At 40.7% G+C, this 17,955-nt stretch overlaps 1 protein-coding gene across 1 annotated transcript in view; it reads left to right on the top strand.

The window, feature by feature from the left end:
* Brip1 (BRCA1 interacting DNA helicase 1) overlaps nt 1-15,086 on the top strand; it is a 125,698-nt gene extending 110,612 nt beyond the window's left edge. Inside the window, exons 18-20 of the mRNA NM_001430230.1 lie at nt 1,317-1,399; nt 9,390-9,716; nt 11,549-15,086. Of these exons, the coding sequence (NP_001417159.1) occupies nt 1,317-1,399; nt 9,390-9,716; nt 11,549-12,156 (1,018 nt within the window). The 3' untranslated portion in view covers nt 12,157-15,086. The remainder of the gene's footprint in view (nt 1-1,316; nt 1,400-9,389; nt 9,717-11,548) is intronic.
* The last annotated feature ends 2,869 nt before the right edge of the window (nt 15,087-17,955 follow it).

The raw sequence follows: 17,955 nt of genomic DNA, 5'->3' as shown, positions 1-17,955 counted from the left end.
CCACAAAAGTCTGGATTCGAAATATCAACATACTATTAATTGTATTGTCATTTCTATTGATTTTTCAGAGACACCATCAGCAGATGGCAATTTTTCACAAAGAGCATATACTTTTTTTAATAATAAGTTTTTAATGAAAAAAATAACAAACGAATGTTTTACATCACTTGATAAGGCTCATGTATGCTAATTGATATAATGGTGTTTATAATTTGAAGCACTCTTATGAGACATATGTAGAAAAACTGAAGTGAACAGAAACCAACTGTGTTAATGCCCTGTGTGCACATAGGGGAGGAGGGGAGGATGTGTGCCCACATGGAGGCAAAGTTGACATTGGGTGTCTTCCTCTGTCACTCTCCACGGTATCTTTTGAATGGGGGTCTCTCATTGAATTTGGAGTGTAACTTTGGAGAGACCTACTAGTCAGAGAACTCCAGGATGTTCTTGGCTCCGCCTACCCCCCCCCCCCAGGAGTGTGCCACCATCCTGGCTTTTATGTAGATCCCAGGGATCTCAGCTTAGGTTCTAATGCTTGCCCCATAAGCATTTTACCAACTGAGTTATCTCCCTAACCCCTTCTTGTTACCTTTTTTAAAGGCTACAATGGACATTATAATTGGAGTAATAAAGTCTGTGAAATATAACAATAGCCTTCTGAAATATACCAGATGGTTTAACAACCAAATCACAAGTAAGCGTTTTCCCACTAGACTGCTTCACTTATAATATCATTTCTCAAGCGGTCACAATTCATTTGAACAAGGCAGTGTGAAAACAATGGAAAAATGAAATCTTCTTTCTCTTAAATGTTTTGTTAACTTAAATACCTCTACCAAAAGCCACTTTAGACATAAAGTGAACCCAGAATAGATTTCCCTGGCTTCCTGTTAGATTGTCACCACTCCTCTGTAGTGGTGGCAGTGTATAACTTCTTCCTGCCCTGCCTTATGTTACATGATCTGCCGTCCTGTAACCTGTAGCTTACGTTAAAATGTCGAAGAAGAATGCCAGGTGAAGTTAAAATCTTTAACTGTAAAAGTTATACATTTATTATCTTCAGTCTCTCAAAAAATCATCTCAGTGAAGGAGTAAAAACATCAAATGACAAAGAGTGAGAAGGAAGAATGGCAGTTAGAAGTGCCGTCACACTTAATTCTGAAACTCAGTTGAGCGACCAGATGACTTAACAGACTGAATTGACATCAGTGATACACAGATAATATACCGTTTTCTTAATATTCTTCATTTTCTCTCCAGAAATCTGGCTTTATTTTCAGTATTTTATACACACCTTATTTTCTCTGTTTTTGTAGATGTATTCGACACAAAAATGACTGGGGAGCTCTTATTCTAGTGGACGATCGCTTCAATAACAACCCAGACCGCTATATATCGGGTAAGAATTTCAGTTTAAAGTAAAAATTACTAACAGACTTTGTTTTTTCTTAGTGATCTACAAAGAAAAAGCTACATGAGATCTGCCTCTTTGTGTAATACATATTATCTATAATATAATACTAACTAAATGATACTGTGCATTAAATCTGTAGAACTTGAAACTTAACTGACCATCAGTGCCCCATTTCGCCCTCCCCCATACAGTAGCCACGTCCATGTTTCCTTTGAATTCAGCAACTTCAATGGCTCATGTAACGTTGAGTCCTGGAATATTGGTGTTTCTGTGACTATCATGTTTCACCTTTTTTTCACTTGTACCATCCTCAAGGTTCCTTCATCTTGAAGTATCCAACAGGACTTCTTTATTGCCTCTGGCTAAATAGTACAATGTATTCAGACTGCATTTCTCTGTCTATCTCTTGGCTGCCTAGTACAATGTGTGCAGACTGCATTTCTCTGTCCAACTCTAAGTGGGCGTGTGGGTTGCTTCTACCCATGGCATATATACTGGAAGCCACAGCAAACAAGGGCAAGTGGATGCATCTTCTTCACATTTAAGAGTGAGACCCCTGGATCCTGTGTAAGCTCTAGATCAATAGATATCTTGAAGAGCAATATTTTCGAAGAGTTCTTCTTTTTCTCCTATGATGTTTACAGTGTCAGGCTTAGGCTTGATTCAGAATACATTTTAAGTAAAGTTTTGTGAGTGGTTAAGAATGAAGACCTAGTGAACATCTTTAATCCCAGTACTGGGGAGGTAGAGGCAGGCGGAGCTCTGTGAGTTCAAGAACAGCCTGGTCTACAAAAGAAGTTCCAGGACAGCCAGGGCCACACAATAACCCTGGCCCAAAAAAACTAACTAACTAACTAACTAACTAACTAACTAACTAAATAAATAAATAAATAAATAAATAAAAATATCCTATTTCATTTGTTTGCATATGCATGTCCTGCCTTCCCAGCATCTTTCCCCTTCTTTCTTTTTGGTTTGTGTTGAGGCTCCCCCACCCCCAGCATAGCTGCAGCCATTTTGTTCCACACCTGCCAACTATTTCATACGGTTTCTGCAATATGCCTGCCAGTCATTGATGTAAAAATATAACTTAACTCAGAGCAGGGTCCTGCTGACCACATGCCCTGTTATGTTCTCTATGTTAGGAGGTCTTGTTAATCTTAAGACATTTCACAACCATAAGCCTCACCTTGGACCTATCAGATTAAAGGTAATATATGTCAGATGTAGCTTGACTCAGAGCTGACCACCGAGCAACACTTCCACCACCTGCATATGAGCCCACTGTGGATTTTGCAATTTTAGCCTTTATAAGCTGGCCCTGAGAAATGTCCAGTGCACGCATTGCGCTCTTGAGTCTGAGCTGTTGCTGGTGGATCAGTCCTTAGGCGTGTGTTCAGTAAACCATCCCCGCCTGGCTGAGGCCAGTACTCATGAGGTTTGTGGGTTGACTCTGGACCCCAACAGTTTTTTGAGACAGTGTCTTGTTGTGAGCCAAAGCTGGCCTGAAACTTTGTATATATCCCAGCCTGACCTAAACTTGAGTTTCCCTTGCCTGAACCTCCTCAATTATAGGTGTGGTGTACCATTGGGCCTCGCCTGGGAATCTTTATTTTATATTGGGTTTTTATCTGTTTGCTTGTTTGAGATAGGATCTTGCTATATAACTCAGACTGTCCTAGAATTTACTATATATAATTTAGACTGGCCTGAAATTCTTCTTTCTACCTTCGTCTTTGGTGTACTGGGTTTATAAGCATGTCTGTTATTGGCATAAGGAAAAGCTACAGCTTTTGAATGTTAATTATGTATCCTGCTGTTTTGTGACACTATTCTTAGGAAGACGTGAGCAAACATCGCCTCATCCCAGATAGGAACCAAAAGACTGATGTAAGGATACTACCAAAGTCCAACCTCACGAACCTTTACATTCACTTCGGTTATTCACAGGAGTGACAGTGACCCAAAGACAGCTGCCTCACCAAAAGCCCACCCCTGCATGGGCTCACAAAGGCTGGAAGCCAGGAGCTCACTGCTCAGCCTGCAGCAGCTCAACAGACTGGAGAATGCCTTTTGCAGGCGGCTCAGTCAGTCTGAACCTGCTCCGAGCAGATTGGCTGGAATCTGCCTCTTTGAGCAGCTTGGCTGGTCTGAGAGTATTTTCAGCAGTTCTTACGGCTTATATACACCCAGAGAAGGAGGAAGCTGGTACATCCAGTCAGTTCTAGGAACTTCTAGAAGCCTTGGAGCTGTTTGCTTCTAGAGTGGATAGAAATGTTTCACCTCCCTTTAAAACAGTGGTTCTCAGCGGGGGCATTTGGGGGTGCAAAGGCCCTTTTACAGGGATCACATATCAGATAATCCTGCGCATCAGATATTTACAATCTATAACAATAGCAATGAAAGTATTTTTATGGTTGGGGATCACCACAACATGAGGAACTATGTTAAAGGGTCACGGCATCTGTAAGGTGGAAAGGCACTGCTTTGGAGCAGCCTGTGTGGCAGCGTGTGTGCTAATGAGCTCCCTCTAAGATGGAGGGCTTTGTCTCTGAGGAAATGCTTCACAGCACTTGCCACTTGACTAAACATTTTCATGCGTGTGTGTGTGCGCGTGTGTGTGCGTGTGTGTGTGCGTGCGAGTGTGCGTATGTATGGGAGGGGTGCTGTGTCCCTGTGTGAATGTGGGCACTTACATGGCACGTGTGTATAGAGGTTAGAGGATACCCTAGGATATCTCTACCTTGTTTGAAGCAAAGCCTCCGTCATTCCACTGTGCACACCATTTTAGAGGGACCGAAGGCTCCAGGGGATTCTCCTATCTCTGCCTCCCATTATCCCTGTAGGAGCACCGGGATCATTTTCTTTTGCTTTGTCCTTAGACAATTTGATCATAATCTATATTTTATTTATTTTTTATTTTTATTTATTTATTTATTTTTTTTTGCTCCTTTTAAGAGAGAGCCTTACTCCGTACCAAGCTGGCCTAGAATTCAGTGTGTACTCCAAGGTGGCCCTGGACTTGTGACAATTTGTCTCCCTTGGCTCTCCAAGTACTGGCATTACAAGCAGGAAGCCTTTTTGCATCACTAAACTCTTTTTTTTGTTGTTGTTGTTTTGAGACAGGCTCTTACTCTACAGCCCTAGCTGGCCTAGAACTCACTATGTAGACTCAAATTCAGAGATCTATTTACCTCTACACCCAGAATGCTCTAATTAAAGGCATGTACCTGTATTATGTTTTGTTTTGCTTTGTTTTGAGGGTTTCAAACAGCTTAGACTGGCTTTAAAGTGGTAGCCAAGGTTAGACTCAAATTCCTAACCCTTTCACCTTTCTATAAATGAACTTTCTAACTGTTGCACCTTCTCCAGGAGTCCCAGAATACATGCCCTGTTCTGCTTAATGGCTGTCCCATAACTCCCTTAGGCTTGCTTCGTTGTTGTTGTTTTTTCTTTCAATTTTGCTCCTGAAACTATTTAATTTCAGATGATCTTAGAGTTTGCTTTTCTTAATGAAATCGGAAGATGAGCCCTCTAGTGAGTGAACATCTCTGCTCCAGAATTTCAAGGTTTTTGTTTGTTGTTTGTTTGGTTTGTTTTTTTCATTCTTTGTCTCTGTGATGATTAATTCTCATATGCTTTCTTACTCCCTCTCCCCTCTCCTCTCATCCTTTCACAGTTAGCTTGTTCCTCTGATGGCGTATGTCCCATGTGTTTTTGTAATGTCGCATTGGTCTCTGCACACTTGATACAACAGTCGCCTCTCAGTTCTTACTACACCAGCTTCACACAGAAAGACCTTCACTCATCAGCCCTGCTAGGCATCTGGTAGCCCCTTGGATCTTTCCTTTGGATCTACTTTCTCTGGACTCGCCTGCGAGATACCAGATCAAATGACTTTGCCCGTTTCATCTCCCTGGATATCAGAACCCCTTATACATGCTTGTCTGCCTCTTCTGTTGTGAGGCCTCTTAAGCAGCCTCGTGCTCCCCAGCCACCTCCTTTGTCCTCAGTGGCCTCTGTGTCTAATGACTAAGACAGTCTAGTCACAGGCAGTTCTTTGGAAAGCCGACATTCCTGATACACTAGTCTCTTTCCCAAGGTACTGCTGGGCTGTACCAGCCTGTCTCCTGTACTGTCGTTCTGGAGCAACAGCCTGCTGCCAACTCTTTTGCTCTTAGTTGTGTCCAGGCATGAGTCTGCCTGCTCACGCCAGCATTTCAAGGCAGAACAGAAGCAAATGCCTCAGAACTTTGGGGCTAGTCCAGTCTTCTTTCCAGGGACATCACTAGTGTCATGGCTCTGTTCCAAGATAGGGACTATGGTAGGAAGGTTCCACACATTTTCCTGCTTGTGTGGATGCAGCTGGTTTTGCACTAGCCTGGGTTCCAGAACTCTTTAACTTGTTTCTGGATTTCTCATAAAGGGATTCAGTCCATGAATTATTGAATCCATGTTTCTATAGGAGGAATGTGGGATCTGGGGTTTCCTGTTCTGCCATCATAAATCTTTTGTATTTTATGGCTTCTATTTTTATTGCTTCTTGCGTGAATGCGTGTGTGTGCGTGTGTGTGCACATGTGTGTGTGCACATGTGTGTGCGTGTGCATATGTCTGTATATACATGGGGATACAAATGCACATGTGTGCATATGCGTGGATGTCAGCCTCAGCTGTGGTTACTCAGAAGCCATTGGCTTGTTTTTTGAAATAGGATTTCACTGGCCTGGGGCTTGCTCATTAGGCTAGCCAGCCAACGAGTTCCGGGGATCTGCCTATATCCACGTCCTTGGCACCAAGATTACGTGTGCCATCGCTCCCAGCTTTGCTCTATGAGTTCTGAGGACCACATTCAGGTCTCCACTTTTGTCAAGAAGCACTATATTGACTGAGCTATCTCTCCAGACCTCTATAGCTTCATCTTTAACGATTAATAGTTGGAATGAGCCTTTGAATCACAAGATCAAACATGGACATTCCCCACTAACTGGAAAATTAATCTTTGAATTCTCATGTTTGTAAAAATTCTTTATGAATGAGAATTTTTAATAGGCATCAAGTATTAAACCAATTATTATTTTCAGTTTTATAGAATGTGATGTATAATTTAATAATGTAACAATATTTTGTTTACCATTGTCTAAGGAAAGATTCTTCCTCAAAAATGAATTTTTCAAAAAATACTAAATTTTTTTCACTTATGTAAGTACATCTCTTTTGGCTGCTTGATTGATTTATTTCCAAATTTTCTATTATATTTATTTGCTTGTTTCTTTAAATATATTTCCATTCTTCTGAAGTTTACTTAAAGGGCTAGGGAGGTGCTCAGCCGGTCAGTACTTGTAATGCATACTTTAGCACCAGAGTTTAAGTCCCCAGCACAGACATAAAAGCCTGATGTAGGAGAATACCTCTGTAGCTCCTGTGCCGTGGGGAAGGAGGGAGGGAACACCTCTGTAGCTCCTGTGCTGTGGGGAAGGAGGCAGGCAGATTGCTACAGCCTACTAACACTTGCTGGCCAGGCAGCATAGCCAAACTGGCAAGCTTCTGATTCAGGGAGAGACCTTTTCTCAAAAAACAAAATGGAGAACAAACTCCAGTGTCCACACATACAGGCATGCATGCAGTTGTGCACACACATATTCCACACGCATACACACAAAATGAAGTTCATGTTAATCAGAGCCAATATTTCCTAAAAGGAGATGCAGTGCCAGTGGGCAGCTAAGTGGGCAATTACTTAACAGATACCACAACCTGTGGTTTCCGTCTAACAGTGACGTCCATTCGGTCAGTACCAGAAATATGCTTGCTGCCTAGGAGCTGTGCTGCTTTTAGGGTTCCCCCTACTTTTCTGTGTCTTAAAGCAGCACCTCAGACTAAGCCAAAGAGCAGAAACACAAAGTACTGGTGTTCAGTCAGCAGGTGGAGCTCAGACCCTGCAAGTGTTCAGAGGCCCAGACATCGTGTGCCGAAAAGACTCTCGGATTCTTAAAAGGTCAAAATGAAGAAGCTATAGTACTAAGATTTTCCAGTTTCAGAGAATTTTACATTTTCATCTTATATCATTTTTTTCAAAATAAAGTTAATGTGAGTGCTTTTTAAAAAGTATATTTTATTTCATAGCTCAGATTTGTTAATATTTTAGAATCAAATATTTCCCAATTTCTAGATTATTTTAATTTCTTTTTTAGACATTCATAAATTATAAAGTGTTTCTGTACTTTGGTAATATTAACATGATGAATAAATTTACTTTTAATGGCAATTTTTGTTTAAATTCAGTTTTCATAAGTAACTAAAAAAATTCTATTTTAAGAATACAAAAGAAATATATTCGAGCACTAGAGAGATGACTCAGTGATTAAGAGCACTGACTACTCTTCCAGAGGTCCTGAGTTCAAATCCCAGCAACCACATGGTGGCTCACAACCATCTGTAATGAGATCTGATGCCCTCTTCTGGTGTGTCTGAAGACAGCAACAGTGCACTTATATATAATAAATAAATCTTTAAAAAAAATACAGGAAAACAACCAACATTGGCCTCAGACCTCTATGAGCATATGCACATAGGTATGTAGGGAGGTAGGTAGATAGACAGACAGACAGACAGACCTTCATGAGCACACTAGCCTCTTTCACGTGTGAATATCACATATGCATATGCACATAGGTAGGTAGGTAGATAAACAGACAGACCTTCAGAGCACACTAGCCTCTTTCACGTGTGAATATCACATATGCATATGCACATAGGTAGGTAGGTAGGTAGGTAGGTAGGTAGGTAGACAGACAGACAGGTAGGTAGACTTTAGAAGCCGAACTGTTATAAAAGACAGTGTCACTTTTTGCAGCATTATCCAAGGAACATTTATTTTATGATAATCCAGGTATTTTTTTAATTCAAATATTTTTTATTTTGATTTAAAACAAACCATACTACAAAACACCTTAAGCTTTTACTGTGGTTCACTTTATACAGTTTCATAACCACTGTAACATGTCCCTGGTCAAGTCACATCTCTTTCTGTCACTGTTGTCTAAGTAAATAACAATGTCCACAGACATGATTTTCCCAGGACAGTGTTACTTCTTCACTTCCACAGTAACTTAAGGAATGAGTAGAAGGAAGGACAAAAAAAAAAAAACCTTTGAGACTGGAATCTGGAATTCATTTTTGGAAAAGGAACCAAATTTTAATAGATCATGGAAAGTTGTGTTATTTACAACTTCTTACCCTGCATGGTATTGATAAGCAGATTTTGAGGGGGTTTGAATTTATATTTTATTTGTTATTACTGTGTAGGAGCATATATGGTGTAGTGTTAGTGCGGGCGCCGTGCTACATGTGTAGATGCCAGGGGACAACTTGATAAAGTCCGTTCTCTCTTCCACCTTTACACTGGGTTCCCAGGGTTGAGCTCGAGTCACCAGACTTGCACGGCACTTATACCACGGAGTCATATTGCTGGCCCAATTTGGATAAAACTAAATTTGTCATGTTTCCCAGCTATTCTCACCTGAGAAAGGTAGACATTTCCTAACTCACAGCGATTCAACTTTGCAGTACTGTGAAAGCAACACACATTCAGAAGAAAGTGCACTCCAGAGCGGCTTGCCCTTTCCTGGCTGGTGATCTGTGTGTTCTGAGATGCCAGCACCAGCAGCTCCCCGGGTCCCTTGATCACAGCAGCAAACAGGGCACTGTATGGTTAAGCTCTGTCTGTCTGCATGGCTTAGGCACACTGTCTGCATTCTCAGCTTTCAGTATTTTGAAACTGATGATTTATTTTTCAGGCCATAATCCCTTCATAACTCATGTACGTGAAAAATATCCTAGTGTAAGATTGAAAACTGTTCCATATGTTGAAATGTAAATTAGGTTGTTTCACTAGCAAAAGTAAAGTTAATCTTTACTTCATGAATATTTTGGTAACCGAGTAACCAGTTTCTCCCTCGGATCCACCGTTTCAGGACTTTCTAAATGGGTGAGGCAGCAGATCCAGCACCACTCAACCTTTGCAAGTGCCCTGGAGTCCCTGACCGAGTTCTCCAAAAGACACCAGAAGGTTACTAATAGATCCAAAAAGGAGGAGAAATGTACAAAAGAAAATGGGTCCACTCTGGACGTGGCCTGTTTGGAGGGTAGCACTCTTACAAGTGTGTCAGAAGCAAGTCATCAGACGCCAGAAAACTCTCTGGAAGAAGAAGCAAAAGTGTGTGTCCAGGAGCAACGGTATCCCCAGATGGCTGCTGAAAACCCCTCAGGACCAAGTCATGGCGTTTCCAGAAGGAAGGAAAGTACGTTGAATTCTGCCCATTTACAGTAGACAGAAAAACCTTTCATTATGTCACAGTGAAATGATGATTTTAGGTGCACATTAATTTCCTGAAATATATTGGTTTATGACATGAACTGTTCACAAAGTAGTACTAGGTATGTTTGAATGAGAAGAGACTTCTGCTAGGATACCAACGTGTTTTTTGTGGTTTCCATTGGCTTTTCCACTTATCTACGGAGACTGCGAATGCCATTTAACCCTTTAAGTTATGATAGAAAAACCCACATACTTGTCCCTCTGAGCTGGATTGTGAAACTCAAATAATTAATAGCATAGCATTGTAAATGCTCTACAAACGGCAGGTATTATGTTAAAGGCTTTAGAAGAATCCAGCTACACTGATATCATGGCTCATACCTGTTATCCAGATAATCACAACATGTTGGAGGCTGAGGTAAGAGAACCAGGAATTCCAGGCCAGGACTGGAGAGAGGGCTTAGCAGATGAAGGTGCTTCTGTATGGTCCCTAAAGTCCAGGAAGAACGAATCTACTCTTGCAAGCCGTCCTATAGCTTCGCATGCATGCCTTGGTGTGTGTTTCACCAATACCATATACACAAGAAATAAATGTAAAATTTTAAGTAGATGTAACAGTAATACAAAAGTATTACATTTTAAAAAGAAAAAGAATTCAAGGCCAGCCAGCTTTAGCTGCAACAAGCCTCCATAACTAAAAAGGTCCCATTTATGAGTGCCCCATATTTGAACCTGAGATGTGAGCCACTTGTTCTAAATGATAAGAAATAATGTTATAAAGTATTGGAAGTCATGGTCTATCTCAGGGAGTGGCGAACCCTGGCCCGTCCTGTTGGCTTCTGTTATGTTTGAAGTTTACTGCAACTGTTCATTTGCTTTTGCATAATACAAAAAAAAAAACCAACAAAGTTAAGTAATTGTATTTTAATCCCAGAATAGCCTACTTCAATAGTTGAAGCAGACATAATATGGACCACAAAACTAAAATATTTGCTATCTGACTTGTAACAGGAAAAAACAAACAAACAAAAACCCACAGAAACTGCCAAGTGCAAGTGACTGGATATAATTTTAATTTGTATATCAGTGTAGCTTAACATATCTATTCAAATACTCTGTGCTATGTGCCTTTCAATGTGTCAGAGTAACTTCAAGGCTGTTACAGTGGCATCAGGAAGCCTGGGGTCCACTTCTGGACTATATTTGACACACAGCACACATAGCTTTACCCAGTGTCCTTACTTTTTAACTAAGGTTAGCCGTGGGCACGTTTCCATGGTCACCACTTAGAGGATTTCTGAGGCGAATTTCTCCTTTTTCTCTTTCCCCCTTCAGTGCTGGGGTCTGGCATGTACTAAGGCTTTGCTCTACACTGAAGGGAGGAGCCTGCTCATCCTCACAAGGTCATCTTCCTCTTCTTGTGCAGCGTTGTGGGCTCCATTGTGTTCATTTGATCATTTGCAAATAGCATTATAACTCAGGACAGGAAATACTGGAGATCCACTGTTCTCTTCAGGGCTAACCTTCTCTCCTTTAAATTCTAAGGTGAATGTGGTGGCAGGTACTGAACTACTGCTATTTAAAAATACGCCCCATAAAAACCACTCTGGGCCTGGTGGTGGTGGTGGTGGTGCACACCTTTGATCCCAGCACTTAGGAGGCAGGAACAGGTGGATCTCTACAAAGTGAGTTCCAGGATGGCCAGGGCTACATAATGAGCCTGTCTTAAACAAAAATAAAATAAATACTTTAAAAAGTAATAGTTACTGTTACCTAGCTGCACAGAGTTGACAGCTTAAATTTGTGTGTTCTTAGGTGATCCAGGACTAAGAGAAAAATCTGTTCAGACAATGAAAACAGAAAAAAGTGAGATTTCCCGGTCTTCAAGCCCAACTTTTGGAAAGCAAACAGAGCCAGTCAACTGGCCTATCTTTAATTCTCTGAAACGGCATTTCAATAGTAAAGTAAAAAATCGCACACCCGTGCTCAAGTCATCAAAGAACCACGCCTCTGCTTCTTCCGCCTTCAATAAAACTGCCTTGCCACTCACAGGTAAGTGTGTGTCCTCAAGTGCACCAGCAAACACACCACTAGCACCTTGCCCTCAGTCAGAAGTCATAATTCCATCAGTGAAGGCTGACACTACTCCTGCTAAGACCCATTGCAAACAGAATGAGAAAGACCCTTCCCCGGATGCTGAGCTGTCCCCAGTAACTGAAGAGGCCAAGGGTTCCAGTTCCAATCCAGCTGTTGGAACAGAAGTAGACGACGACTCTGTATGCTTTACACCTGAACTCTTTGATCCTGTCAGTACGGATGAAGAAAACAGTGAACTAGTTGAAACTGATAGATCCAGTAATAATTCAGATTGTCTTTCTGCTGAAGAGCTTTTTGAAACTGTAACTGGATTTGGGCAGAAATGAAAGTCGAAGGTCGCATGGACACATAGTTGAATGGAGTCACACCAATGAAAGAGCAAAGCTGATAACTTGTATAAGTGAATTAGAGGTGGGGAAACTCAGGCATAGACACGAGGGCCTATGCAGTAAGGGAGGGCTCCCTGGTGGTAGGTAATGCTGTCAGGCTTTTGTTAAGCCTTGTTGTGTAAATAATAATTTGTATACTGGGTAAATGTTATAATTTTAACTTTTTAGATATGTTTTTTCATTTTAATTCATTATCAGATTTTAAGTATGTTGTGTTCAGAAATACAAGTTTTATTCTAGAATTCTAAGAAATCTATGCAAAGTACTTTCCTCTAATACTTATTTTCCTGGGACACTTCCAGTCTCACACAATTACTCATATTTTGAAGTTCACTTAATGTATTTTCATATTGATACACAAAGGTTAATCTCAGTTAAATCTAGCCACGCCTCAGCCATATGTCACTGTGTATTTTAATTCACAGACTATGTTTTTTAAAAATCACAATTTGTCTCCAAAAATTCTCTATTTCATTAACCTTCCTTAGACCAGGCATAGAGAACACAGCTACTGTCCCAGCACGAGGAAGACAGGTTTATGGCCAGCCAGGGTTGCGGAATGAAACCCTGTTTTAAAGTCAAAAGAAAAAAAATGTTTAAAACTAGTTTATTAGGAAAGTTAAAGGAAAGAACATGCATATTTAATTGAAATTGGGGTTTTTAAATAATACCCAGATCCTAGCAGTACCAAAGACACACTGTACTGGCTGGTTTTGTGTGTCACCTTGACACAAGCTGGAGTTATCACAGAGAAAGGAACCTCCCTTGAGGAAATGCCTCCATGAGACCCAGCTGTAATCAATTAGTGATCAAAGTGGGAGGGCCCAGCCCATTGTGGGTGGTGCCATCCCTGGGCTGGTGGTCTTGGGTTCTATAAGACAGCAAGTTCAGTAGTCGAGGGGAAGCAAGGCAGTAAGCACCATCCCTCCATGGCCTCTGCATCAGCTCCTGCTTCCTGCCCTGCTTCAGTTCCAGTGCTGACTTCCTTTGGTGATGAACAGCGACATAGAAGTATAAGCTGCATAAACCCTTTCCTCCCCAACTTGCTTCTTGATCATGATGTTTGTGCAGAAATAGAAATCCTGACTAAGACACATACATTCTAGTATAAAGTTTTAATTCTATAACTATTTAAGACAGAAAACTTGGCAGGTGGTGGTGGCACATGCTTTTAATCCCAGCACTCGGGGGACAAAGGCAGGCAGATCTCTATGAGTTCCAAGACAGCCTGGTCTACATAGTAAGTTTCAAGACAGCCAGGGCTATACAGACTCTTGTCCTGAAAAAAAACAAAAAAGAAAAGAACATTTGGTATGTACATTTAATAAATAAGTAAATGTTGCACGCACACAACACACACACACACACACACACACACACACACATATATATATATAAAACAGACCCTGAAATAATGCTCCCTTAAAGAACAAGAAACAATCTATTGTGAATTTTGAGTGTGTGTTTTAGAGAGTGAGGCTATGTCTGATCAAAAATGTTTATAAAAGATGATCATCTCTGACATTCCAAAACTACACTGATGCCCCCCCACACACACACATTTAGACTTTTTATGGTGGTTTGAGTTGAGAGAATGTGGTGTGTGTGTGTGTGTGTGTGTGTGTGTGTGTGTGTGTGTGTGTAAATATAACTTACTCTCTTGTAATTGTTGTCACGGAGGCTTATAGCCTCCGGCTGCTAACCTCGGTCTAGTCCTGGAAGCTTCTAAGCTTCCATACAGTCTTATCTAGGCCTTAATGTTTTTAGCCTCAATAATCTAGCTGAATAAGCTCACCCCTTCCTAGTTCTTTTGAGCTCTGGCTGGCTGGTTCAACTCAGCTGTTCTGTCTCAAACTCCTCTCCAAGCTGACTGATTTAATCAGGCTTCTCTCTCTGTCATTCCTGAATTGCTCTGCTTGGCCTCATATTAACCATGGCAATATGTTTGAATCTTCTGACTCTTCATTTTCTAGCTCGTTCTGTCTTCACCTGTGTCTAGCTCATTCTTTCTTCAACTTTTCTCTGTAAAACTATCTGAGTAAAACTGCCTGGCTGCTTTTTCCTCTCTGTACTGCTCTCTTAAGTAGCTTCCCTTCCTTCCTCACGAGAATTCGGCATATTCTATTCTGTCAAATCTTTCTCTGATTCATAACTTTGCCACTCAATTAGACATCACTTTCAAACATGGGTGCTTCCTTCTGCAAACTTTCATTATTTGTGACTAAAGGTGTGTGCTAAGGGCTGAGTCACACCACAATTAAAAATAGGGTTTTTCAGTAAATAACACAATTTCAGGGTTCAGATGTGATTAAATATCCTGCAACATGTGTGTATGTGTAGCTGGAGATCAAGCCCAGGCCTTTGTATGCTAAGCAGGGGTTCTCGCTTTAAGCCATCTCCAGACTAAACTGAAATTTTATAAGCTGTTTAACTACTCTTCGTGCTTTATTATCAAGTTAAAATTCCCAATAATCATATTTCTAGGTTCATTTGAGTAAGTGAATATTAAGTATGCACGTTTGCTTTTGTTTTAATAGCATTTTTAGATTTGATACATGAAATTTGAATTAATGGCTTACCAAGTAAGGGAAATTTCTGTGGATTTAGAAGGCGGCTTCTGCATTGTTTTGAAAAAGAGAAACCGTTTTTCCTGTTGTGGATCTTAACTCTTAGATAGGGGTAGTCATCTGGTCCTAGAAGAGATTCATGGTAGAAGATGAGAACAGGCTCTGTTCCTGGCTGTGCCTCTGACAAGCTGTTCAGATGGCAGTGCCCTTCCGTGGAATTGGTTTCATTTATAAAGTACAGACTTATACTATAAAGGCTTGCAAATCCCTTTAGGCAAATTAAAGAAATATTTGTTGGTATCTTTTTCTGAGTCAACTTTGTTCCCGAATACTTACAATAAAGCATAGCGTTATGCGGAGAAGATCAGATGGCTGATCTACAGTCTGGGAATGGAAGTGTGTGCGATAATTTAGGAAGCTGAGTATTTGAACTGATATAGTTTAAACTTTTTTTTTTTTTGTATCTTTGGAGTCCCACCCGCCCCTCCCCATATTTATTGTTTGGGTTTGTGCTTTGGTTTTAGTTTTGAGACAGGGTTTCATATATTCTACTCTGGTCTTGAATTCCCAGTCCTCCCGAGTTCATCTCGAAGCATGCTGTATCACACCCAGCTTGAAATTGCCTTTAGAAGAATCATTAAACTACATGAAAACATCAAGCAAATCATTTTACAGTCAGGTACCCAACTTAATCACAAATACCATTAGTCTTAGTTTGGGTTTTATTGCTGGAAGTGACATCACGGCCACAGCAACTCCTGTACCAGTACAACATTGAATTGGGGCTGGCCTACAGGTTCAGAGGGTCAGTCCATTATCATCACGGCGGGAAGCATGGCAGCATCCAGACAGACACAGTGCCGGAAGAGCTGAGGACTCTACATCTTGATCCACAGGCAACAGAAGGAGACTCTACCTCATTTGGCATAGCTTGAGCATAGGAGACCTCAAAGCCAGCCCTCTTCCTCTGACAAGACCACGCCTCCTAATAGCCACTACACCTGAGTCTGTAGGGCAATTCTTACTCAAACCACCATCCCACCTTTTCCCCAAACATTAATTTTTTCCAAGAGCTAATACTCTGCATATTACTAAATAGTTCGCAGAGATGTTCCACAAGTTCTCAGTATTTCAAAAATGTTCAAACTGTACACAGTAGATCAAGGAGTCTCCTCAGATCATCATTCTGAACAAGGTGGTCATACAAAAAATAAACCACTGGCCATTTGAGAGTAGGAGATAGATCATTTTCACTAGTGACAACAAAAGATGCTTTTTGAGTTGAAATTGAAATATAGAAATCCCCTTAAGGGAGCAGGAGAGATGGCTCAACGGTTAAGAAAACTGACTGCTCTTCCAGAGGACCCGGGGTTCCAATTCCCAGCAACCACATGGCTGCTCATCTCCTGCTCCAAGGATTCTGACAAGCTCTCACAGACGTGCATGCAGGCAAAGCACCAATGTAAATAAAAGAAAACAAGAAAGTCATGTAAAAGCGTACGTAGCACATGGTCCGTCAGTCATTACTGAGGTTGCCTTTGCCTCCGTGGTGCACCCTGGCTTCTATGATGCCCTCCCTAACTATGGGCAGATCAACCGACAATAAAGATCTGTTACAGACCAAAGGGGAAAGTCTCAATATTCACGACTAATATGAAGAACTGCCTAAAGCTTTCTCAAATTGTGTAGACCTCTTACCTATATTCCCACTGTTTATTTTATTATTACATGGTTTTGAAATCGGGTACTGTTTCTGTGTTTCTAAAGCTTTACTTCTCTTCGTTTGATCTCTATATTCAATATATTAATTATTTAAAAGGCGCCATTCCCACACTTTTTTTTCTAAAATAGGGCTTTGTCATGTTTTCTGCTTATAATAAGGTACATTCAAAATATTTAATCTTTCAGGATTCCTTATAAATGTCTCTGTGCAAAGTGCTTGCTGTGACATCACTTGAAGGCCTGGCTGTTGTAGCTTTCAGAAATGAATGGTATGATTTTTATATTGGATTGCCACACAATTCTCTTTAATCTTGGCATTCCCAGTGAGCTACACAGAAATTTGGTTTTTATGAATTTTTGGTAGTTTTGGGTATCTGCATAGGAAAAGGCACTGATATCTTTTGCAAAGAAGTATTTATAATGAAAGATTAAGGTCATATCACACAGTGCCTTCATGTGAAATATCACACTATGACACCACATCACAGAAAGGGTATTTAGGACAATAGTGATAACCCTATGATCCACTGGACCGAAATGATTTAATTGTCTGTGTGTGTGTGTGTGTGTGTGTGTGTGTGTGTGTGTGTGTGTGTGTGTTTACAGAGTTGTTTAGCAAGGTTTCACTTGATGGAACTATTAGTAGCCTGTCTTTCTGTGCCTCATGGGATTTCAACTATTGTGTGTCAATGGGATTTGAACTGTTGGATCATCTTATTGATAAGGCCACCTTTTAGTAATTTGATGCTCTTGGGGTAGATCCAAAATAACCCATCTTAAAACAAAGTCTACTCTTTCTACTCTAATAAACAAGTTTCATTGCATTAGAAAAAAAAGTTACATAAAATTTGCTCTTTCCAGATATGAATAAAATCTAACAGACATACTGACTAAAGGAATATCTTTCACATAGCATATTTATTTATGATGTTTATTGAGATATAATATCACTAAATTGTTCTTAGGCTGGAACACAGGATCCTCCTGTCTCGGCCTCCCAAATGCTGAGATCGCAGGTATGCCGCCATTTTTAGAGCTGTGTGTAGCCCAGTGGTAGAGCCCATGCTGAGTGTGTGGGAAGCCCTAGGTTCAGGCCCAGCAGTCAAAAACAGTAAAAGTTACATATAGAGACAGACAGACAGACAGACAGACATGGGTGCTGGAACTAGAACTTGAATCCTGGGGAAGAGCAGCCAGTGCTTTTAGCCACTGAGCCATCTCTCCAGCCCAAGATTTTATTCATAATTGTTGTCCACGTTTTTTCCTTTCCCTCATGTTATATTTGCTGACTGAACTGAAAGCCTTTTCTTCTACTGCTCTGTGGTTTTGAGCTTGGTCTCACGCAGCTCATGCTGGCTTTAAATTTGATATAAAGCTGAAACTGGCCCTGAACACATCAGAGTTCAATGCGAAAGAATGCCGAGCTCTTGCAATTTTGTTTGAGATA

The sequence above is a fragment of the Rattus norvegicus genome, chromosome 10 (genome assembly GCF_021556685.1).
Source record: "Rattus norvegicus strain SHRSP/BbbUtx chromosome 10, alternate assembly SHRSP_T2T, whole genome shotgun sequence".
Classification (NCBI taxonomy): domain Eukaryota; kingdom Metazoa; phylum Chordata; class Mammalia; order Rodentia; family Muridae; genus Rattus; species Rattus norvegicus.
The sequence above is the reverse complement of the archived record's forward strand: the minus strand, read 5'-3'. Positions and strand labels throughout refer to the sequence as shown.